This window comes from Eptatretus burgeri, chromosome 12 (genome assembly GCF_056783735.1).
Source record: "Eptatretus burgeri isolate ZD-2024b chromosome 12, Ebu_testis_v1, whole genome shotgun sequence".
NCBI classification, from domain to species: domain Eukaryota; kingdom Metazoa; phylum Chordata; class Myxini; order Myxiniformes; family Myxinidae; genus Eptatretus; species Eptatretus burgeri.
The window spans coordinates 64,025,214-64,050,570 of NC_140972.1; the positions used below are offsets into that span (position 1 = coordinate 64,025,214).

Consider the following 25,357-nt stretch of genomic DNA (forward strand, 5'->3'; position numbering starts at 1 on the left):
CTGTCTCTCTGTCTCTCTGTCTCTCTGTCTCTCTGTCTCTCTGTCTCTCTGTCTCTCTGTCTCTCTCTATTTTAATTGTAATCGGCTCTGTCCTCTTTGTCTGTCTGTCTGTGTTGTCCGTCACACTATATCCTCATAAATGGTTGGGCAGAAATTCACCGAACTTGGTCGTTATGATCACCACATGGCATGAAGGTGCGAGAGCAGTATCATTTGGGCAGGGTCAACAGGTCAGATAGCAAAAAAATGCAATTATGGGCACATTTTTGTAACTATTATTTTTTTAATGAAAATTTGTACCTATTTCTGCAACATTGGGGGACACATGGAACATGTAACGGTGTTTTTGGATTTGATCCCCCGGTTCATGCCCCAGACGGTGGGGATTTGGATTCACAGGGGTCAAAACAGAAGATTTTTAAAAATATATATTTTAACTCAGATTTGATATCTGGTTGTTCCTCCTTGTACCTGGATCTTTGGACATCTTTCAACGTTGCTTTCGGTGAGAAGTGTGGGAATTTCTGATTGCTTGCCATTGATTTCGCTCTCATCTTTATTTTGTTTTGTAATTTTTTTTGTTTTTTTGTCGTCATGACTTCAATGTGAGGTTTTGGTACTTTGGACGTAGATCTGAATGAGCTTTGAATAATTCCTGGATTTCAAATTTAATGAAAAGTGTTCTGCTTTGCTCTTCCTGACTCCACCCTTATCATTCTTGCACCCCACAGGATGGCTACCAAAGTTTTGCTGGCCACTCTGTCTATTCCATTGACTCCCGAGCGCACTGATATAGCCCGTCTACTTGACATGGATGGCATAATCATGGAGAAACAAAGACGTCTGGCTACTCTTTTAGGCCTCCAAGCCCCTCCAGGCAGACAGAGCCTGATCAATGACATGGTATGCCTCCCTGATGTCCGCCCCTCAGGCACTTGTGCTGTTTGTGGCAGTTAAACTTGTGGGATGGTGGAAGGGGGTTGGGAAGGGAGGACTGGGGAATGACTACCTGCAATGCACTTTGGCATCTACCATAATTGACTCCATTAAAAAGGAAAGTTTGACTTTAACATCATATTGAGGATCTGGGCATGAGAGAGGTAAGATGATTGTCAAACTCCGTCCTTACTTTTGCTGTGATTAAGCCTTACAAAGGATAGTAATTGAATTGATCTGCATCTGTCTCTTTGTTGTGTTTCTGCATGCTTGCATTTTGCTAGGTTCGCTATGGCGTCATCCAGTACGTAGTTCCAGAGGTGAAGGACTTGTACAACTGGCTGGAGGTCGAATTTCATCCTCTGAAGCTCTGTAGCCGTGTATCCAAGGTGCACCTTGTCTCACTCGTGGCGTGTCCTTTGACCCCCCCCCTTCTTTTATTTAAAAAAAAAATTTCTTGCTTGTGCATTGTTCTTGGGGAAGTTGATCGGAAGTTGGGCTTTTATTTGCATTGCATGGTCTTCTGAGCTTTGTTGATTGTTTTTTATTTATTTATTTATTTATTTTTTAAACTGCCAATAATGCAACACTCGTGCACACTCGTTCACTTTGCTCCCTCCATGTGGGAGTGATTTTATTCTGGTGTGCTAAAGTAACTTCGTTGGTTAATTAACAGTGCAGCATTCAACTATTTTTGGCTGTTACTGTCAGTCACCTTCAAACAAAACTTGATGCGGTGGAAGTGTCTAGAAGAGATGTAGCTCTTACTTTCACATTGCAATATTTTCTTTTGGTGGCCAAAACGATGTATTTATTACCTCTGCCACCGAAGGCGAAGGAGGTTATGTTTTCACCCATTGTCTGTCTGTCTGTCTGTCTGTCTGTTTGTCTGTGTGTACAGGATATCTTAAAAAGTTGTGGACGGATCCGGATGAAATTTTATGGACACGTTCGGTGGTTGACAAGGACGAACTGATTATATTTTGGTGAAGATCCGGATCATAGAATTTTTAAAGAGATTCTTCACCCTTGAGAGATGGGGCCAAAAATGATATATAGCACAATATCTCAAAAATTTGTGGACAGATTCAGATGAAACTTGGCAGACATGTTGCATGTGTGACGAGAAAGAATTGATTCAATATTAGTGAAGATTTGGATCCGGATCTTAAAATGTTTTGAAGTGATTCTTCGGCATTGAGAGATAGGACGAAACTAATATACCGTTTAGCACGATATCTCAAAAAGTTGTGGACTTATTCGGATGAAACTTGGTGGACAGGTTGGGTATGTGACTACGACAAACTGATTAGATTTGGGTGAAGATCCGGATCCGGATCTGACTCCTAGAACTCTTAAAGTGATTCTTCATCATTGAGGGATGGATTCAAAAATGATCTATAGCACGATATCTCAAAAAATGTATTGGGCCAGATGTGTTCTCGTGAATCAGGCATTTCAGGGTGGAGGTATGTGCTCTCCCGAATGCTTTTCGAGTTTGTCACCGCATTCCAGCCAGCCTCTTTATCGCTTTATTATTATTATTATTATTATTATTATTATTATTATTATTATTTATTTTCATTTGTAGTTTGCCATGCACGTTTTGAGGCAAAGGAAACACTTTTACATGTACATCCTAACTTTCTTGTTTCACCGGCACTGTGAAGTCACCTCGTTGGGTTGCAAGTGTGCTTGTTTGATGCGTTTCATTTAATAATTTATCTTTCTTTCACCAGGTTTTAGATTGGATCACGGATCAGCTGGAGAAGGAAACTGAGCTCTTGAACTATGTTCCCTTTCTTCAAAACAACACCATCCTGCGCTTGTTGCAGCAGGTATTGAGCTCCGGTTCTCAGAGTACAATTTATTTTGGAATCGTACGTGTAGCTTTCTGTGTCTGATACATTATTACCTCCGCCACTGAATATGAAGGAGGTTACGTTTTCATGTCTGTCCTGTCTGTGTGCAGGATATCTCAAAGTTGTGCATAGATCCGGATGAAATTTGGTGGGCAGGTCGGGTGTGTGACAAGGACAAACTGATTTCGACTTTGGTGACGATCCGGATCCGAATATGATAATTTTTGAAGTGTGATTCTTCACCATTGAGAGATAGGGCGAAACCAATATATAGCATGATATCTCAAAAAGTTGTGGACGGATTCGGATAAAACTTGGTGGACACGTGTGTGGCACGGATGAATTGATTCGATTTTGGTGAAGATCTGAATCCGAATGTGGATACGTACAAACCGAGCTGCCAAGTACAAACCGGCTAACAAAAGCCAATCGGTGCAGTAAAACTTCCCGGATAGCTGCGTGTGGACTACGCTGCACCAGTGGAGGGAGGAAAAGGCTCAAACTGGGTGCATTTATAACAAGCGGGTTTATTTTTTTACGGTAAGGAAAGCACATGTGGCACAATAATCAAAGGTTTTATCACAAAAGCAACATCGACAGCAGGGGAAAGCAAAGATTTGTGGGGTGTGGCAAAATAATATTGTTCTGTACAAAAGAGAAGATGGTGCAGAGCTAATCTGACACTCAACTTTTACAGGCATATTTTATACTAACACGACAGGTGCCATCAGACACATACCTGAGGAAATTAGAAAGCAAGAGAGAGGAGAAAAGAACAAGGTTTTTGTGACTTCTTTTTGGACCTGGCATGACGAACTGGCCCATGCTTCCCAGTCGCTTTCTTCCCAGTCCCAGTCTCCCAGAGGAGAGGGGGTTGGAGAGGGAGGAAAACTGAAGGTGTCTCAGGTGTGTGATTGGAGGGGGTGCAATGACGTGTGCAGTGATTGGCAGATTATGTGGCGAGGAAGGTGGAAAGATGTAGGCCGACCGGGGAGGGGTGAGGGTGGTGGGGGAGGGGGGGGTTGGAAACAAAGAAAAGAATGTGTAAAAGGATAGTCCTAATTATGTGTAAGGAAGTCTGCAGGTGTAAATGATTATCCTATCTAATTACACTGGCTCTTCTGCTCGGTTCCACCACTCCATAAGCCCAGGACAGAGCAGGTGGGGGCGAGACAGGAGAAGCACAGAGAAGAGTGCGGACCAGACCAGAGCTTTCTTTTTACTTCCCCAGCGGGGAAGTATAACTTGAGAGCTGAACAGCCGGGTTAATGGGTGTTTCCCTCTGCCCTCATTGGTGCATGGACTCGAACCACTGTGTTTGTCCCGCCCCGACGATAATTTCACACCGAAATAGCCTCATTTGCTCCGTGCTTTGCCACATGAGGGAGCTCCTAGAATAACATGGGGTGATCACATCTGGTGACGCTCTTTGGCCACGAACATGCGGTTGGACACCAAATGGGGGCCACAGCTGAGTGGAACACTTGGGCTATCCCCACGACATTGAATTGTGCCCAGTGCACACTCGTGACACCAGGGCATCCAGTGCCAAGTATCTACAAGAGTACGGCCCGCTCCCTTGTCTCTTGCCGGTCCAGAGGGAGTTTGTGGTGACAGTTTTTGAGTGATGGCAGCGGTGATTTGGCGTAGCGCTTGTAGTGTAGCGAGTTCATGATGGTGATGGTTGTTGCTGAGATGGTGGCATCATTGGTGTGTGTAGGCAAGTTTGGGTTAGGGTATGATGATGTGGAGGACTTTTCGGAAGGTGGTGTGGTGGTTGGAGAAAATTTAACGTTTAGGTTGGAGTTCGTCGAAGGTCTGAAGTGATGTGTCGTTGGAGAATGGTGTGAGGTTTGAACCGGAAATGGTGCGTATATGCAAATGAGCTGCTTGTTCCTGTCGCCTGCATGCTTGCGTAATGGAGAAGGTCATGTGTGAAGTAAAGTCAAATAAAGGATAACGAATGTGAACAAAGACCTGCCTGAAAGCCCTTGCAACGCATTTTGTCCCATAAACCCACTCGACATGAGGGAAGGACTATCCAACATGGACACTAATGAAATAACTGTCTTGGGGCTGCTATATGTTGTCTGCCATAGCATATGGGAGTGACAGTTTCACAGAACCTAAATAACACAACCCCCTCTGGCCGCTCCCGCAGGGAGTGAGTGCTTCTCTTATATATTGATGCATAATCCTTCATCACAATTAAATTACCTCCCTCTTGTGCTCACACGTGTACCAAGGGAATTACTATGTCTAAGCTATACGATCTTAAACCCCGGAAGCCATTTCCATGTGCATGCGTAAAACTTGTTTGTTTATTTTTAACCTCCATATGGTTGTCTTCACAACTCAATGGTTTGCTGTGTATGACCACATTTTGTGGGAAGCTTAAGTTTGATGCATTTTCCATTGTTTTGTCTGCAGGTTGCTCAGGTGTACCAGAATATTGAGTTTACTCGACTGTGTGCTCTTGTGCCCTTCACTGATCCGTTCCAGTTGGAACGAGCCATTGTTGATGCAGCCAGGCACTGTGATCTGCAGGTGTGTGTGTGTGTGTGTACGTGTGTACGTGCGCACGTGCTCGTGTTTGCCTTGTTCAGAATTGATCCTCTTGTGATTACAAGTAAATTGTTTCCCCAGGTGCGTGTGGATCACACTCGGCACATCCTCAGCTTTGGTTCCAACCTGAACTACTCCCCGCGAGACGATGCACCCTCCGGACCTTACCTCCAGCCGATGCCCTCAGAGCAGATGCGTAACCAACTAACGGCCATGTCAGCATGCCTCACTCGGGCATTGGACATCATCAGGCCGGCATCCATTGTGGTATGCATTGTATTTGCATCCAAATCGGCTTTTGCGCACACTGTTGCACGTTTTTATTTTTATTTTTATTTTTTGATTGACATCTGCAAGGTTCTCTACAGAAAACGAAATTGAAAAATATATGATGATTTTGTGAAGCGAAGATGGGGCCAGAAACCACTTGTTTTTAGTGCAAATTCCACTGAAGAAAGCATGTTCACTGTGGATCTGTTGTCAAAAGAGTAGGTACTGCTGCATTTGTAAAGATAGAAAGCGACCGTAATCTCCAGTTCTGAAGACACCTTTATTAGGTCATCTCTGCCGAGATGACTTAATAAAGCCGGACCATATGTCCGTCCGTCAACAATTTTTCTTTCCGATCTTGATGAAACTTAGTATGTGGGTTGAGGTCGATGAGTGTTGCACAACGATATAAACTTTTGTCCGGGTTCAACGTAAGGGTCAAAGTCACGAGGTCACGTAAGTTATAAAAATCGCCATTTTCAAAACCTATCTAGTTCTCTCTCTCTCTCTGTCTGTGTCTGTGTCTGTGTCTGTGTGTCATGCAAATGCGCGATGCCATTCTACAAGATATTCGACAACTGTTTATTGATTATAACAGTAAAAAACATTATCTTGTATCTAACTGGACAGATTTTTGAATTTCCGTCCCGTTTGGCCGCCACGTAACCTGGAAGATGGTCAAAAACACCTCCCGGTACAAAGAAAACTTTTTACTTCCGATCTTGATGAAATTTGGTATGTGGGTAGAGGTCGATGAGTGATACCCAACGACATTTTTTTCCTGGATTCGAGGTCAGGGTCAAGGTCACGAGGTCACGGAAGTTGTGAAAGTCGCCATTTTCAAAACCTGTCATTATAGGATATATCTGGCAACGGTTCATCGATTATGATAGTAAAAAACATTATAGAGATGACCGTCACCCCCACACGGGGGTAATTTTTTGATATTGATACAGTAATACCCTGGTTTGAATGAAGGATGGGTTCCTGAGAGAATACTGCAATAGAAATTTTACACACAACCGGGCTCATAAAGCATTGTATTAATTCGGATACATGGACCAGACACGCTATTTCCAAGGACGACACGCTACCTCCAGGGACTTAAGAATCTTGTATAATATATATATATATATATATATATATATATATATATATATATATATATATATATATATATGTATGTATGTAAAATATATGTATAATATATATATATATATATATATATATATATATATATATATATATATATATATATATATATATATATATATATATATATATATATATATATATACTTGTTGGGGATCGGGTGAGAAGACCACTAGGTTAGGTATTTATGTTGATTCCTCCCAGACTCTCCGGAATGGTAGGCCATCGCACACGGATAATTCCATGACGCGGTGGGTCGCTTAACCGACCGTGGACGCCAATAACTCAACCGCGTGACCTCGGGTCCTCCCGTCTATGGGTTAATCGGGTTACCTAATTAATTACCGGGGACCATGCCCTCGGTACGCCTTTTCCGAACTGGATCACTCTACCGGATCGGATGCAGCCGAGTGACACTGCCAAGGACGTACCAGCTAAAAGGAACGGATCGTTGGGAACAAAGTCCCGGCTAAACTTGGATGCGGACCATCCTGGATCAATGGAAGAAAAGACAAAAACGAGCAGGGAACATTCCTCATAATAATAATTTATTTACAAGCAGGCGAGGAAAGATATGTGGCACAGTGAAGATTTATGGTGGTGTGTTGTGCAGACACAGAAGCATGTGTTGTAACAATGAACAGGCAACTTACAAAAGGGGACACAGAGCAGACTTAACGTGGAAATAATAACAATAACACTGATAACAATCTTCTACAGTCTTACTTAAGCACAGGCACCAACACACACACACACACACACACACACACACACACACACACACACACACACACACACACACACACACACACACACACACACACACACACACACACACACACTCGGAGACACAGAACCCGATGAAGAGGGAGTTTTGCAACGGGGGAATGGGGGGGGGGGAGGCTATGATCTCGGTACCTGTGCGCCCGACAGCATAACGTGCCACCAATACGTTTCGGGGGGGGGGGATGCTCCGGGGTGCAGTATCTGACAGTGGGTGCGTTGCCTCTGGCCCAAACCGCACGTGTGGAGACTGTGTTCGTGAAGGAGGAGCTTGAGTGGAGAAGGGGTGGAGTCCAGAGGGCGAGGGTGGAGCAGTGGGCGGGATCAGGTAGGCGGGTGGGGTCGGCATGGTGTGGGCGGAGTCGAGGAGCAGGAGGCGGGTCCTGGCGGTGTCGACGTGGGCGGAGTCGAGCAGGAAAAACACAGACAGACAGGGCAAGAGGGACTGCCCCGACCTTTATAGGGCCCGCAGCTCGGGGGGAAGGGCCATGCCGAATCCAAACGTTATCACCCTAATCGGGCGCTCCGATAGCCCCGACCCCTCACGTGGCCCGCCAGCTTGGGCCAGAAACCGCCTCACTTCGTTTCCGGCAAGGCTATCCTAAACAACGGGAATTTGCTCTCCGACCCCACGAGATGACATGAATCACCCACACCGAAATCGGCACGCGAATCATCCTGGAAAACCCCCCGGGCGACCGGTCGAGGGTCCCGCATGCTCGACCAGCATCGATCAACGCGCTCATTCCACGCGCGCCAACGTGGCCCGCACTGTACATTCCTCGGCTCGATCGCTGGCCGCAGAGTCGAGAAGATGTTCACCATCCGTGGAGAATCCACCGCTGCCAGCGAGGACCGAAGGTACATCGCCATGGATAAATCCATGCACGTTTCACAAGTGGCGTACGTGTCTACTTTCAAGCACATTCCATACAGTGCGCGCGGTTCCGTCATTACGCACGTGGCCAGTGCTCACGTTCACACGACTCCGCTAGCATGTGCGTGGGGCGAACACCAATACATGTTGGGTATTGAGGTTACAAAAAGAACAAGCCACTTCTATCCGCACACTCGTATCCTGCCCAACATGGCGTGGAGTCGGCTTTATTGGCCTCCGTACGCGTCTCTTGCGAAGCGTGGGCGTCGTGCTGGCCGTGTTTCCCGTACCGTGAAAAACACTATCCGTGCAGCCTCTAAAGAGGTATTTATTTGCATGCATTTCTAATGCAATCGGCAATTCTCCCCAGACCATCGGAAGCTCGAGTCGACAATCCCGCATTGCCAAGCACACATCACTCACCGCACACGCCCGGTTTAGGGCTCACCCGGGAACGAGAATCTCTGAGCAGCAGATCCCTCACCGCGGCGCCGCACGCGCTGGCCTCCAAGGAGCATGTGGCTGGTTTACCTCAGGAATAATCAGAAAAGAATAAGAGTGGGGATGAAGTGAAGGAAAACAAGCTCGAATGAGCTAAGATCCTCGTCCTCTTCATGATGACGTCGTAAAAACGAATATGACTTAATTGCGATAAATTATCTGTGCTAATGCCCGGCTTGATTCCCGCAAACAGAATTCAAAAAGCTTGCCTAGTTTCGGAGATGATTTTTTAGGCGATTTCCATTAGCGGAGATATTTTGACATCATAACTTTTTTTCTAGGAGGAATTTTCAAAATCGGAGATGGTTACTGTCTGCGGAGCATATTTTTACATATATATGCCAAGTCTCAGGAGGTTTCGATGAAAACTGTGGGCTGTGACACAAAAAAAGTCCACAAGAACAACAACGTGAGTAAGACTTCGAGATCCTCCACGAGGATCTAAAAATGATTTAAGCAACGCTAGCTATTATATCATCGCAACGCACTCCGTTGTTGTCCTGCTAAACAAAAGGAAGGGCACTATCTACACGTATAAAAATGGAATAACTCTCTTGGGATACCTATCTGTTGCATGCATGCGGTTCCGAGAACTGCAACTATATATATATATATATATATATATATATATATATATATATATATATATATATATATATATATATATATATATATATATATATATATATTATATATTGTTGCGGATTTCGCGCCCGCCGGCGTGCTGACGGCCACGTAACTCGAATCGCGGCACGTCGCCCACCGGACGGACAATCCAGTCGTGACCCTCTCGGACTAACGCCGGGAACCAGTCACGGGTGGACCTTTCGGTCTCACCGCGATCGAGCCAATCAGCCCCCGCGTGGGATAGGGTTGCTCGCCGAATTCAACCTACCTAAGTACCCACGCGGAGGGTAGACCGGGCGATCGCACCTCGCCGCAGGTCGACTTCGGACACGGGCCACTTAAGCGACCCGTTCCGTACTATCAAAATAACCGAGCGGTGTTATCGTCGACCTCGACGGTTCGATTAATTATCGGGCGTATTCAGCCCACTACCAACCCTTTACGTGAAGCAAGATGGGGATTCAATAGAGGAAAAGACGAAGCGAAGCGGGAAACAGTTCAACACAAAACACATTTATTCGCGGCACACGGGAGCACACATATACAATTCCACCAAATGCACACAGAAAAGACACAATGTAATTTACACAAAAAGCAAATGTAAAAGCGAAAACACAATGCAGAGCTAATACCGACTACCGAGCACACGGCAACACTTATACAATTCTACTTCACAGACGGCGCCGACAACACATACCCAAAACCAAGGAAAAGAATACCCTCAAGGATGAGGCGGGCCTGAGGCCGAGACCGGGTCGGCCTACCCGTCTGGTGATGAGACGCGGAGCGGCGATGGTGCCTCAACTCCGCGGGCCTTGCGGACAGTGTCTGGTAGGGGGTGGGAAAGGGGCCCCCTTGGTCGCACTATCTCAGCGCGGGGGAAACAGGAGGGGGTTGCTGATGCTCGGGGTATAGAGGATTTTTATTTCCCCGCGACGAGCGTCTCCACCTTGGCCAGGTCACGCTGTCGGCCTCCCTGGGGTGCAGCTCCCTGCACGACGCGAGCACCCCCTCGTCTGCCCTCGCCGCCTCTCCACAGCTCCGTCCCCTCCGTTCCGACTCCAACGCACACGACGACCAGCTCCTTCTTGCCAACTCCACCGCCCGCGAAGTCTTGACTCTCTGTTCCCTCTCGACTCTCCTACTCTCTGGACTCTCCGCCTTTGGACTCTCCTGGACTGACGAACACGGTCCTTTTATCAGCCCCGTAGCTTCGCCCTCTCATCTTTGACCCCCTCCCTTCGACCTTTCACCTCGCTCCCCATTGGCCCGAGAAAAAGTGGGCGTGAAGGCTTTTTGATCCATAAATTTGCATATATCGATCGCCCTGGGGGCGGGGCCAATTCGCCCCTCGCTCACCGATTGGACGGCAAAAAGTGGGCGTGTGTCGTTTTTGATCCGTTTTTGAAGCACAAAATCCGTGATTTTGTACACGCTGTTCGGCGCGCGCCCTGCACGAGTCCAACACCGGTACCCACAGCGGGGCAAGAACGGTGGCGATGCGACAGTTGCGAGGTGTGACGGGAAGGTCATGGCGGTTGTGGTGAAGCGGCGTTGTGGTTGGTGGTTGATGTTGTGGTTGTGGTGGTAATCATGGCGGTTGGTCCAAAATAAAGATAGCAAAAGAAAAACGGCTATCCTGAAGAGTCGCAGCACGCATAAATGACATGTATTCCCACTAGACAACGGGTTTGGGCCTAACTACACATGTACTTACCGAGATACCTCACCTAAGGGACCTGAATGGTGGTTTGCGAATTTGGTAACCACAACACTACCCCCTCCCCTTTTTACAGACTCGTCCCGAGTCGTCAAATTTTCGTGTGCCATCATGTGTAGTTTTCCCCTAGTACATTTTTACCTACGGATCCCTGAGTGCGACATTCATGGTATTCGTGTCCCCAAAATAAATAACCTGAGGGCTGCGTAACTATCTAAACAAACTCACTCACACGGACGACTTAAATAAAATTGCCGGCGCTAGACAGACATGCCGGGGGCGCACTCATATTTACAGTACATCTTAACCTTAACTTACAAATTTTACACTAAACCATGGCCCAGGATCACTGAACTCTGCAAAAGAAAAGCAGTTAGCAGGGAGCCAGGCTGCCCGCATGCAGTCTCTGGCTCAAACAATGCAGGTGACAGGGAACGTGGCTGGCTGCTCACACGCAGTCCAAGGCCTTCCCTTTTTAACTGAACGCAGTGAACCACAACGGTGCATGGGCTGCACAAACGCAGTCTCCGTGCCAGCTCAAGTGGCACACGCAATGAGCACAATGAATGGATGGATGGATGGATGGACGCAAACACGGTGCACGGGCCGCCACTGCAGGCCCGTGTTGTAGCTGCCAACAGGGCAGTTCTCGCAGCTTGCAAACTGTTGCCTTGCGGATCCTGGCGCTCATGGCAATGAACAGGGGGGGGGGGCAAAGCAAAAATTGAACGGGGCTGGTGAACCTGGGCAGTGGGCATGGCATGGCAAAGGCAGCAGGCAAACACAGCCCGCAGAAGAAGGCCGCCGCAGGCAAACACAGCCGGCAGATGAACTGGCCGGCACAGGCCTTGAAGCACAGCAGCTGCAGCCGATCCAGCCGGCACAGGCCTTGCAGCAAAACAACAGCTGCCGATGAAGTGGGCCGGCACAGGCTTTGCAGCACAGCAGCTGCAGACGAAGTTGGCCGGCACAGGCCTTGAAGCAAAACAGCCAGCCGGCTGAAGTGGCCAGCCTTTGCCGTTCCGTGGAGGTTGGTGGAGGGAGTGCGGTGGTGCTGGCCACTTGGAAGGCGGGCTCGGACCTACCTACCTGTCTCCCTCCCAACCTATCGCCTTTGCCTGTCACTGTACATACCCACTCCCTTAATTTGTTAAACCCCAATTTAGCCCCAACTTATTTTTTGTTGTTTTTATTTTTACTTCCCCACTATAAATCGTCCCCTAACCCCCTTTATCGTCCTTGTTCGGCTAACCTATCCTGTCACCTAGCCTACTCCCAACCCCTACGTTCCCTTCCCGGAGGGGAACAAGGGAGAGCTAGCGTCCTGTGTCGAGGCCCAACTCAAGCCCCAGAATGGCCTCCCCAGAGTTCGGCGATCTATAACCAAAGTGGGTCCAGCGGCCCACAACGAGAGCGAGGGGATGGATGGTGCGGAGGGGTACATCTCCTAATCTACCCTATCCATTTAACAGTTAAACTACCCTGGGGCTTTCAACAAGCGCCTCTCGCTTAAACTATTGGTTCTAACAACCCAGATTCCCGTCGCCTGTGTTGGTGTCCTCACAATTTCGGGCCTCGCCCCCCAATTTTCTCTCCGTGCCCTCACACGGTCTCCTGGCTGGGACACGTGGCTCCCTTTGGCAGGCACGACCCTCTGCCGAATCTCCCGCTATGGCACCCCCGGGCACTACACTGCCTCCGAGCCTACCAGCTCCCTAACACCGGGGAGTGCCCCCCATGGCACCTCCCCTGAAACGCACACGTGGCAGGCCGGCCTCCCGGGCCCCTTTCCGAGGGTCACCCGTGCCCACAACACTGCCCACGCGGCTAATGGCGCCCCGGGCCCCCGCACCAAGCAGGCGCACCCGTGCCCACTACTCTATCCCGGCCCCCCATGGGCCCATGGCCTACCGCGGCCGACTAGCCTGGTGCCCGGGGTACCCACTCAGCGATACTCATCTTTCGCAGCCACGCTCCCAAGCCCGTCAACAGGGCTCCTGCACCCCTCCAAATGGGTCTCGAGCCTACTTTCCCACCAACAGCAAAACGACCTCCATTTTTCAATTTGACTAACCCAGCTAACTCACTTTACTCTGACCCCGGGGTCCCTTGGGCGGGAGTCACTCCTCCCCCCAATCACTCATCGCACCATGCATTCCCCATTCACTCCACACACACAGACCCGCTGGCCTCACTCACTCACCAAGCACATGCCTCACAACTCACCAACTCTTCAACACACACACCGCTGAACTCTGCCATCCTTCTATCTGCATCCCCTAACTAACTCGTGCTCCCACGTCGTCCCTTAAACTACAGCACGTTCCTTTTAACACGACATAGCTAAACTACGTCCCCTCTACACATCCACAAGTCTGTCACTGTCTTCTAAATCCAAAAAATCATTTTATTTCCCAACCTAAATCTGGCTACAATCCCTCTAACTAATCCATTCCACGGACTCCATGAGGACTTACCCCTGCCCCATGAAGTCGGTCTAACTAAGCTAACCCTTCCCCCTAACTAGTTTCCATCCTGTGCCCAGGGTAAGGGGGTCTTCCACCCCTTGCCCAGGAATCCTTTGCACCCGAAAGTGAGGCTTGTTCTTTTTTTTTTTTTTCTTTACATGCGCAGCGCCAGCGCGGCAACTCGCGCACTTTGCACCTGCCCGTGACGTCATGCAGCTGCACGTGTTCCTCGTCCCTCCTTGGACGGTACCATCCGGCAGAGATACCCCTCCTGCCGGATTCCAACCCCACGTGCAGCCATGGCGTCACCGTGCGCATAAAAAAAACACAAGCCCCACGTCTCGAGGGGTTCCCCACGCGAACACATGTGCTTTTGCCCGTTGGAGCTTAACACACACGATCGCGTGGAGAACCCGTCCGGTCCAAATCCATTTACCTGCCTAAACTTTGTCCGTCCGCGGGATCGGCAAATCCACCGCTGGCGTTTCCGGACCGGGACTTCACTCTCGCAAGCGAGCACGTGGCGGTCTCGTGCGTTGCACAGCACGAACCGCGTGCTCACTGCTGGGTGAACCCGGCACGGTCCTCGAAACAACCACAGCCGCTACTCGGCTTTCGTTCCTCCCATGTCGCCGTCGTCGCCATTCGACCCACGCACACCTGCGTGTTACGACGCACACAGTCCACTCCATCACATTCACACCGGGAGATGCGGCTGCGTGCTCCCGCATGCCAACCGACATCTCCCTCACATACCGCTCTCTCACACACACGGTCTCCCTTGCACACAGCGACCTTGCACACGGCCGTTCACTCACGCGTGCCTCACTCGCACTCCGTGCCTCACTCACACACGCGAGGGCACTCACCTGCGGTGCCTCACTCACACACACGGCGACACTCATACACGGTGCCTCATCCACACACGCGGGGGCACTAACCCGCGGTGCCTCACTCACACTCCTTGCCTCACTCACACACGGCGTGCTGGGAAGCATGTACTCCGGCACCATCGCCACCACACCACTCACACACGGGGTCGCTTCCACACACGGGGACGCACTCACACCTTGCACCACACACACAGGGACAACCACACTGGGGATTTGTGTCCCCACAAGGGTCTCCGGGGCCTCTATACCCCCCAAGCTCTCCAAGCACCCGTTCGCAGCACTCCTCCCCTCAACCTCGCAAAGCACGACCGAACTCACCTGGTCGTGACTCGCCTCAAGGGGGCAGACTCCCTCCCCTCGTTCCTGGAGGAGGCCATCCAGGTGCTCGCACTGGGTCCCGACACGCTCCGCGAGCTCAACCTCACTATCCTCCACTACCTCTGTGTGTGTGTGTGCGTCACTTACCCCGTCTTCATCGTGTAGTCTCTCTATTTTTTCTGTCTCCCGTGTCTCTATACATTTATGAGTTTCTGTTGTCCCCTCCTGTCTCTTCGTCTCCGCTTCTTTCTGGCGTCTTTCCCTTATCTTTATGTAGGTCAACCTTGCTTTCTCTTTAAGTCGCTCCCGTCCTTCCCTGTTTTTCACTCCTTGCTCTTTCACGATCTCCGCGTACCTCATCCTTGCTTTCCGTATTAATTGTTCTTTTCTCTCCCTCGCAATTACTTTCACCTCGTCTCTTGTCTCCCGAATTACTTTTTCCTTACCCGCCTCCACCGCGGGCCTGTCAGCCGTTGCACCCCCTTCCAGCTCGTTCGTTCCGACACGTGGAGTCGCCATTTTAAGTTCCCTGCTCACGGCCTTCATGCCCGCCTGCAGGCATCGGCCCATGTTCTGCGTCTCACCCCGTAGTTCTTTCATCTCTTCCCTCATTTGCTGTGTATTCGCATCCATCGTCGTTTTCACTTCATTTGTATTTGTATCCATTTTTTCGATCATTTTCGCATTCATCTTTTCTTTCATTGCCGCCAGCATGGCGCATAGCTGGGCCATGTCGAATGCACTCAGCTGAGCCGTTTCGGCAAGGTTTGGGGAAGGGTTTTGGTGGAGAGGAGGGGGGGAGGTGTCATACACCGCGGCCGCTGCCGCACCCATTTCGGGCTCTGGGTTCAGTTGGGCGAGTCCGTGTTCCTGCACAATCAACATTTCCTGCTCGGGGATTCCATCCTGGACCATGGATTCTACACATTCTACATCCATTTCTAATACCCCCGGCTCCCGCTCGCCTTGAGACGCCATCTTGCTTCTCGTGAAGGGTTAATTTGCTCGCTCGTAATTTGGAGGGAATCGGGGGTCGCTTCTCTCACCCCTGGACCGATTCCCGTGAATTTCGCTGGAGACAGGAGAGCCTGTTGTCCCGCTCTCCAATACCAGTGCCGCGAGGACGGCGATGAATTTGTATCCCACTCCTGACACCAGTGTTGCGGATTTCGCGCCCGCCGGCGTGCTGACGGCCACGTAACTCGAATCGCGGCACGTCGCCCACCGGACGGACAATCCAGTCGTGACCCTCTCGGACTAACGCCGGGAACCAGTCACGGGTGGACCTTTCGGTCTCACCGCGATCGAGCCAATCAGCCCCCGCGTGGGATAGGGTTGCTCGCCGACCCGACCTACCTAAGTACCCACGCGGAGGGTAGACCGGGCGATCGCACCTCGCCGCAGGTCGACTTCGGACACGGGCCACTTAAGCGACCCGTTCCGTACTATCAAAATAACCGAGCGGTGTTATCGTCGACCTCGACGGTTCGATTAATTATCGGGCGTATTCAGCCTACTACCAACCCTTTACGTGAAGCAAGATGGGGATTCAATAGAGGAAAAGACGAAGCGAAGCGGGAAACAGTTCAACACAAAGCACATTTATTCGCGGCACACGGGAGCACACATATACAATTCCACCAAATGCACACAGAAAAGACACAATGTAATTTACACAAAAAGCAAATGTAAAAGCGAAAACACAATGCAGAGCTAATACCGACTACCGAGCACACGGCAACACTTATACAATTCTACTTCACAGACGGCGCCGACAACACATACCCAAAACCAAGGAAAAGAATACCCTCAAGGATGAGGCGGGCCTGAGGCCGAGACCGGGTCGGCCTACCCGTCTGGTGATGAGACGCGGAGCGGCGATGGTGCCTCAACTCCGCGGGCCTCGCGGACAGTGTCTGGTAGGGGGTGGGAAAGGGGCCCCCTTGGTCGCACTATCTCAGCGCGGGGGAAACAGGAGGGGGTTGCTGATGCTCGGGGTATAGAGGATTTTTATTTCCCCGCGACGAGCGTCTCCACCTCGGCCAGGTCACGCTGTCGGCCTCCCTGGGGTGCAGCTCCCTGCACGATGCGAGCACCCCCTCGTCTGCCCTCGCCGCCTCTCCACAGCTCCGTCCCCTCCGTTCCGACTCCAACGCACACGACGACCAGCTCCTTCTTGCCAACTCCACCGCCCGCGAAGTCTTGACTCTCTGTTCCCTCTCGGCTCTCCTACTCTCTGGACTCTCCGCCTTTGGACTCTCCTGGACTGACGAACACGGTCCTTTTATCAGCCCCGTAGCTTCGCCCTCTCATCTTTGACCCCCTCCCTTCGACCTTTCACCTCGCTCCCCATTGGCCCGAGAAAAAGTGGGCGTGAAGGCTTTTTGATCCATAAATTTGCATATATCGATCGCCCTGGGGGCGGGGCCAATTCGTCCCTCGCTCACCGATTGGACGGCAAAAAGTGGGCGTGTGTCGTTTTTGATCCGTTTTTGAAGCACAAAATCCGTGATTTTGTACACGCTGTTCGGCGCGCGCCCTGCACGAGTCCAACACCGGTACCCACAGCGGGGCAAGAACGGTGGCGATGCGACGGTTGCGAGGTGTGACGGGAAGGTCGTGGCGGTTGTGGTGAAGCGGCGTTGTGGTTGGTGGTTGATGTTGTGGTTGTGGTGGTAATCATGGCGGTTGGTCCAAAATAAAGATAGCAAAAGAAAAACGGCTATCCTGAAGAGTCGCAGCACGCATAAATGACATGTATTCCCACTAGACAACGGGTTTGGGCCTAACTACACATGTACTTACCGAGATACCTCACCTAAGGGACCTGAATGGTGGTTTGCGAATTTGGTAACCACAACACTATATATATATATATATATATATATATATATATATATATATATATATATATATATATATATATATATATATATATATATATATATATATATATATATATATATATATATGTGTGTGTATTGCTGTGGGGCTGGGTCTCAGTGGCGAGCATGACCGATCGGGGGAGCAGTTGAGTCGGCTCCACCGAACACATCGGAATTTATGTTGTGACCCTCAGATAAGTCCGAAGGTACGGGTCCCTAACAGGACAATGAATCGCCAATAATTCGACCGTGTGGAGTCGGGTTAATTGCCAACTTCAATATACCCAAGTACCCACGCGGCAAAGCTTACCGGGGAATTCACACCCTCAGCAGGCCTCGAGCGGAACGAGCCGTTACCGTGCTTGAACCGTGTGTAACCCGAGCAGATGGTTACCGAGGCCCATCGGTCCAAATGTTCAACTACGGCAATGACCTTCCTAATCCCCAATACGCACCTTGGCAAACCAATGGCAGAAATGACAAAGAACGAGCTGGTACATTCAACAATAGGGGAATTTATTAACAACAATAATTGGGGAGGGGAACACAGAGCAGAGTTATCACGAATATGCAGTCAATGTACAAGGGCGAGATACTTAAGCAATGTCTACTTATCGGACTGGCGACGCACACACACACACACACACACACACACACACACACACACACACACACACACACACACACACACACACACACACACACACACACACACACACGCGCGTGCCGGTTGCCCTTTATTGTGCCCTACAGCTTGGGAGGGAAGACGAGCTGAGGGAAGAGCCTGTTCTTGCACCTGCCCGCCTCGTGCGGTAACGTTGATCTTGTTCGGTGGCGGGACTCGATCCCGCACCGAGGGCCCAAGGATTCAGCCACGGACGCCAGCCATCTCGAATAATGACGAGGCGAGGGATCACTGCGATGAGACCAGAGCCAGCGACAAGACGAGATCAGCCACGAGATGACCGTGCCGTCCCGTCTATTTTTTCTCTCACCGGGGCTGGGGGGGGGGGTGGGGGACGTGTCTCACGTCACCGTACCCCTCATTCGCCGGGAAAATCGGTCGAGTGGCGTGTCGGGGCGTCTCGATCCCTCGCCCCCCCCCCCCCCGAAGAGACTCTGCTTCTCTTGGAGCTCGCTCTGCGCCCATTGGCTGAAAGGCGGCAAACACGCTCGCACCCATCCGATTGGCCGAAGTGTGGAGTCAGAACTTTGGTGACCGAGGGAACGAAGCTCACGTATGTGTTCGACACGCCATTGTGTGGGAAATGATCCATAGTGTTGTTGTTGTTATTTTTGTGGATATAAAAATCCTAACTATAAAATAATTTTGCAGCGCACGTGCACTTAATTCTCATTAGACATTGCTGATGGGCCCCGAACTAGAAACGCATACTTACCGATATAACTGATCTATAGGACCTGGCTGTTGTGTGCAGTAAGCTTCCCGAGGCCTCTGCCCCAAATTCGTAACAATATAACCTGTATTAACCTGAAATAATTGATGACGTCATCAAACAAATGTTAGTAATTGGTAACTAAAAAATGTAAATTTTGTGTATTAACAGATTATTTACCAATGAAGTGTTTTGGAGCTAGCACGTATGCACACAAGAAGGGTCCCTGAGAAGGTCCCAGGTCCCTGGTTCTCTTGATGTAACGCGTTTGTGGTGCACAGCCAATGCGAAAAGCCAACCAGAAAATGGCCGGGGGACTTCTTCCGGGGAAAACGGCCCGGGTTCCGTTTAATGTTCCCTCTAACAGAAAGCCTCATGTAGTATTGCCACCAAGGATTGGTGTCTGGTGGTCTTTTGCCACCTTGAAGCCAGAGGCATGATGCTCTTCCTTGGAAATGAACATATGGGATGGCATCCTCTTCCAAAAAAGCCCTGTTTAGTCCACATTAAAAACGACCTGGGGAGGGTTAACCACAAACTTAGATGGACTTCATAATCTAAACTGCTCTTTCACTTCATCCGCCGATATTAAATATGGCAAATGTATGTCCATCTGAAAAATCATAGCTAAACGAGAAGGGCACACTCTGACATCCCGACGTCGCCAGATATGCCTTCCGCACACATTATTACATCATTATACATACCGATACCAAGTTTTATTTAATTTCCTGAACCTTGATTCAAAATATTAAATAATTCTGGCTGCCAGACCATACGTCTGATCAGGCTGAAAATTAAAACATATATTGCTCGTGACAACTGGATCCTAACTTTGAAATTTCACATTGATCGATGAAGTGGTTCAAGAGAAATATTTATATTTTAATGATTTTCATTCAAACCAATATGGCTGCAAGACCTATTAATAATTTGTGAACGCCCAGGTATCCCCAAGGCTTTGGGAACATGTGGGTGAAGTTCCCCTCGATCTCTCAAGCCATTTTGGGGAAGATTTATTTTTTAAAGATTTATTCTTTAAAAATCATAGCTGACAAACCATTTGACCTCTGATGTCATCAGTGGAGAGCTTTTTGTTGCTCATGAATAGGCGATCATATCTGTAACATTTCAGCTGTTTCGGAGATGTTTGAAGGTTTTTATGTTAAAAAAAAATTTTTAAATGGCTGCCAAACCACGTGACCGATGGCATCATCAATTTTCCCACCCCCATAATATTTAGCCCGAGAGGACTCTCAAAATTTTCAAACTCATTGGATAAAGCGTTCAAAGTATGCAATTATGACATCATAACAAAGCCATTTAACAGATCAATGATCGATGCAAGACTTTATATGCAGTAAACCCTGAAATATTGTGTTTGAATATCATGCCTTTCACCAATCGCGGATAGCCTTTTTGTGTTCTGATCGAGCTATCACGAGGCTTAATTTCGACGAATCACAGTTTTTGAGCTGTGTTGTGATGGACATCTTGCATCACGAGCCTCTTATTGTTCATAATGGTGCCAAAGCGTAAAAAACAATGAACAAAAGTGATATATGTGTACCCGGCATTGCCGGGCGACGTCAGGTCCCTTCCCTCACCCAACCACAACCACTCCCTGCTGCACACCTTCCTCTATAGTTTTTGTGTAGCCCGTGAAACTAATCACCTTTTTCTGATCGGCCCTCCTTCATTTTAACTATCGCAGTTTTGATGTGACGTTTTCCAGGAATGTAACCTTTGCGATATTTAAAAGTTTACTGTATATGATCGACTACCCATGCTAAATAAAGTTTTGATAACAGATGTCAGAGCTCATATTATCTGGCAGTCATGATGGATTAAAGCTGAAACCTTGATAATCCACTTCTATCAAACGGTCATTGGAATGGGCAGCGTGGGAGGGAATGGTCGTCATTCAGTGCCCGGCACAACTGCTCGCAGTTATAAGCGGCAGTTCGAGTTACCTCCGCCACAGAAGGTGGAATTGAGGTTGTGTTTTCATCCCTATTTGTTTGTTGGTTTGTCTGTCTGTGAACAGGATAGCTCAAAAAGTTATTTCAGGATTTGGCCATAATTTGATGGACAGGTTGGTGACAAGAACTAATTGATTAGATTTTGGCGAAAATCTGGATCCAGATAGAAGAATATTTTCAGCGATTCTTCACCATTGAGAGGTTGAGCTGAAAACAATAGAGAGCACGATATCTCAGAAAGTTATGGATGGATTCGGATGAAAATTGGGACAGGTGAGGTGTGTGATGAGGACTCATTGATTTGATTTTGGTGAAGGTCTGGATCCAAGAACTTTTCGGAATTCTTCACCATTGAGTGACGGGACCAAAAACGATGTCGAGTAAAGCATGAAATCTCAAAAAGTTATGGATGGATTTGAACAAAACCTGGTGGATGTGTTTGCTTGGTGACAATAACAAGCTGATTAGATTTTAGGTAATGTCCGGATGCTGATCCGGCCCATCGGTTGGAAACAAAACGTAAACTGTTGAGCCTGGCAGAGTTATACACTCTGCCAAGTACCATTCTAGTTATTATTATTATTATTATTTTTATTATTGCTGTTGTTATGTACTGTATGTTACTTTCTTTTCTTTGTCTTTTTTTTTCCCAAATATCTGTAGTGTGGTTGCATTTGCATTGCTGCTTTTCTCTGCCTGATTGTACAGAGCGAGAAGGAGGAGCATCGCAAGCAGGCCGTAAATCTATATTTGAAGAATGCCCATAAAGAACACCAGCGCGTCTTGGAACGTCGGCAGACTATTGAGGAGCGCAAAGAGCGTCTTGAGAACTTGAACGTTGCTCGTGAACGCAAAGAACAGCAACAGCGGCAGGCTGCAGTGAAGAAGTTGAGAGAAGAAGAAGACGAGCGACTGCGGAAGGAAGCACGTGAGCGTGAGAACCAGCGCATTCTGCAGGAGCATGAAAGCATCAAACGTAAACACGTCCGTGAGCGCCTTGAGCAGATCCGTAAAACGGAACTGGGCGCCAAAGCTCTAAAGGACCTCGACATCGAGGTGATGAATCCTTGCTTGTGTAACTTGCTTTGTGGTTTTAACCCCTTGCACCTATATTTTGAGACCTTTTGAGGGAAATTCCTTAACTTAATGGGGGTGGGGAGGGGAACTATATTACCTGTAAAAATATGAACGACCTTGTTTTATAGGATTGTTTATTGAAGCAGTATGGATTTTGTAGGGCACTTATATTATTTTCTACAAGATCTACAAACTAGTACATTTATATTATTCCCATGCTTTAAAATAAAAATAAAAACCGATGGGATATTGTAATTGTGTCTGTCGGTCTGTCCGTCCGTCACGCTATCTCCTCCAAAGCTGTTTTTGCAGAAATTCACAAAACTTGGTAGTTATGATCACCACGTGGTATGTGCGAGAGCAGTATATTTTTTGGCCCTGCCCCTTGGGCGTGGTCAAAAGTTAAATTGCAGGCACATTTTTAAACTGTTTAATGAAACTTTAGATACGCAATCAACATTGGAGGACACATGAAATATTTCACTTTTATTATTGGTTTTTTTTTTTTGTAATTTGAGCCCCAGGGTGTGGGGACTTCAGGTCACGGTGGTCAAAACAATATATATATATATATATATATATATATATATATATATATATATATATATATATATAATTTTTTTTTTTCAAAAATTTGGTCATTCCTGGTGGAATCGATATACAGTATAGTTAGAACATTATATCACAGTTAGATATACTGTATAGCTGTAATTAAAGAACATGTATAGTTAGGGGAACTCCGAGTTCTCGTAACTATACTGTACATGTTAAGGAAATAAAGAAAGCAGTTAAGCTTTATTTTGATTGTGCATGACAAGCATTTTGATATTTTGCATTTCTAGAATCTTGATGAGCTCGATCCCGATTTCATTATGGCTAAGCAAGTCGAGCAACTTGAGAAGGAGAAAAAGGAGCTTCAGGAGAGGTTGAAAAACCAAGAGAAAAAGGTTTGTGTTGGAAATGTTTTTTTTGTTTTTGTTAACTGGCATTCTGTTTCGTTTATAAGCGGTATTCAATCGTCCTCCATAATGCTAACTTTTTTTTTTCCCCCTCTCAATGACATATGACCCTTCACTTTAGTGTACTTATTACATTTAACCTTCAGAGTGTCTGTGCGAGTAAAATATCAGTTTTCACATTGTTCCTTGATTCCTTCAGTCAGTTACTCATCGGCAGCCACGCAGGTGTGACTTCACATGTCAAAACGTAATCATCACGTGCCCAAGTCCAGGCTACATTCAGGATGATCTAACGTCTTAAAGCCATACTTGGGAGATGGTGGCTCGTGAAGCACCGTCTATGTGCACAGATGCGTTTTCGTGAAGGATGAGCACGCCTTTTGTCGTCATCCCTCGGTATTTTCCCTTCATGGGATCCCACAATTTTTTTTTTCACGAGACTGGTGTACCATTCCCCTGTGATTCACTATATCCTTCACAAATTTACAATCAGCAGGATTTACTTTGTATCCCAGAAAATTTAATTAATGCTGCCTGTGTTGTTTTGGTGTTACAAGGTTTATTGGGTGGTGGTGGTCACTTGCACTTCCTTTGCGTACATTTCCATTTTGGTTTCAGGATCCCATTGATAAAGCCACCTTTCATCACCAGTTACGAATAAAGGTGGCTGGATCTGCTTTGAGCAGTATGAGAAGCTCTCAAAATGATGCCGGGCTTTGTTGTCGATCTTGAGTGCTGAGGCTTCGAGGGGACCCACATAGCTGAGACCTTTGACATGCCCAAGTGTTTATGGATGACTGTGAAAACAGTGGCTTCAGAATTTCTGAGTTGTGTGTATGGTTGCCATATTTGGCAAGGGTATGCCTTTGTGTTGAACCACCACGGTTCATGGGAAACCAACCTTGTTTTGGCATCCTTGACGTGATGATTCTCCATGATTAATGCTTCAACCGGCTTTGTCAACACTTTGCTCAGTCACATCTGCCAACGTCAACTTCAAATGATTCACCTTCACATTGTCTGCTGCCCATTTGGCTCTGTAGAAATGAGTGTATACCTTTGCCATGCACTGCCACCATGCATCTGCTGATGTGGGCCTGCAACCGGAATTGTGGCGCCACCGTTTGGAGAGGTTCTGGGCTGAATGGATCAAGACTATTGAAAAACGGTGCCCAGCTGATGAACCGGGCCATTGGGAAATCAGTAAATTGCTCATAAGTTAAGGTTATAACTTCAAATAAATAGCTTTTGTAAGTACTTACCAGTACATCATGTGCGTGTGCACACGCGTCTGGCGTCCTTTGGACTACGGTGCAGTAATTGGTATTTATTTTGATTATTTTGGCCCTACTAGCAGATATACCCAGCGTTGCCTGGTGATGTTCTCATCCTGTTGGAATTTTAAAGAAAACATTTTTTTTGTGGGGGCACTCGCTAAGGTGTCCCTGCACTTACTAAGGAATGAGGTCACCGATTATTTACTTTTACCTTTAATACAGCTTCAAAGGTTTAGGCACGATAATGATTATAAAAAATAAATCCAACTTTTTTTTTTCTTTTTCTTTTTCCTAAAACACATTTGAAACCCGGCACTCACTGATAAACCTCTGAAAGTTTGACAAAGATCAGTTTGGCCATCTTTGAGAGCAATGACGACACAGACGGACAGATAAACATCTCTCTTGTAGTATAGATCACAGCAATGTCAGATTGATGAAGCTCTTGGCATGCAGTACTGTGAGGTACGAGTCGTCGGGTTGCGCCACAGACTGTTGCATCGTGAATGCACTTCTTGTGTTGTTGACGTTGTGCTCGAGATGGCTTGGTGTGAAGGTGGTTGACTTCGGGGCTGCATTAAGTTACCCAGGTGTACTCCAGAACGAGGTTTTTCTCGGAGGATGCGACACTCTAACTGAAGCTTCACTCTGCGAACAACGTCCTTCACCATGTGGCTCCTTCGGTGTGTTTTGCGTCAAGCTGATGGCGGTTCTGTGGGCAGTGGGTGCGGTGTGCGGTTACTCTGGTGGTGGAAAACCTCGTCTGTTGCCACCCATTTGATAACCCTCAAGAGTACATGCTGGTGGC

The 25,357-nt window shown here is 47.9% G+C and overlaps 1 protein-coding gene across 1 annotated transcript in view; it reads left to right on the forward strand.

The window, feature by feature from the left end:
* EIF3A (eukaryotic translation initiation factor 3 subunit A) overlaps positions 1–25,357 on the forward strand; it is a 111,986-nt gene that overhangs the window by 36,198 nt on the left and 50,431 nt on the right. The window contains exons 7-13 of the mRNA XM_085848263.1: positions 732–903; positions 1,221–1,325; positions 2,676–2,774; positions 5,229–5,345; positions 5,445–5,630; positions 21,945–22,292; positions 23,156–23,260. Coding sequence (XP_085704389.1) covers positions 732–903; positions 1,221–1,325; positions 2,676–2,774; positions 5,229–5,345; positions 5,445–5,630; positions 21,945–22,292; positions 23,156–23,260 — 1,132 coding nt within the window. The remainder of the gene's footprint in view (positions 1–731; positions 904–1,220; positions 1,326–2,675; positions 2,775–5,228; positions 5,346–5,444; positions 5,631–21,944; positions 22,293–23,155; positions 23,261–25,357) is intronic.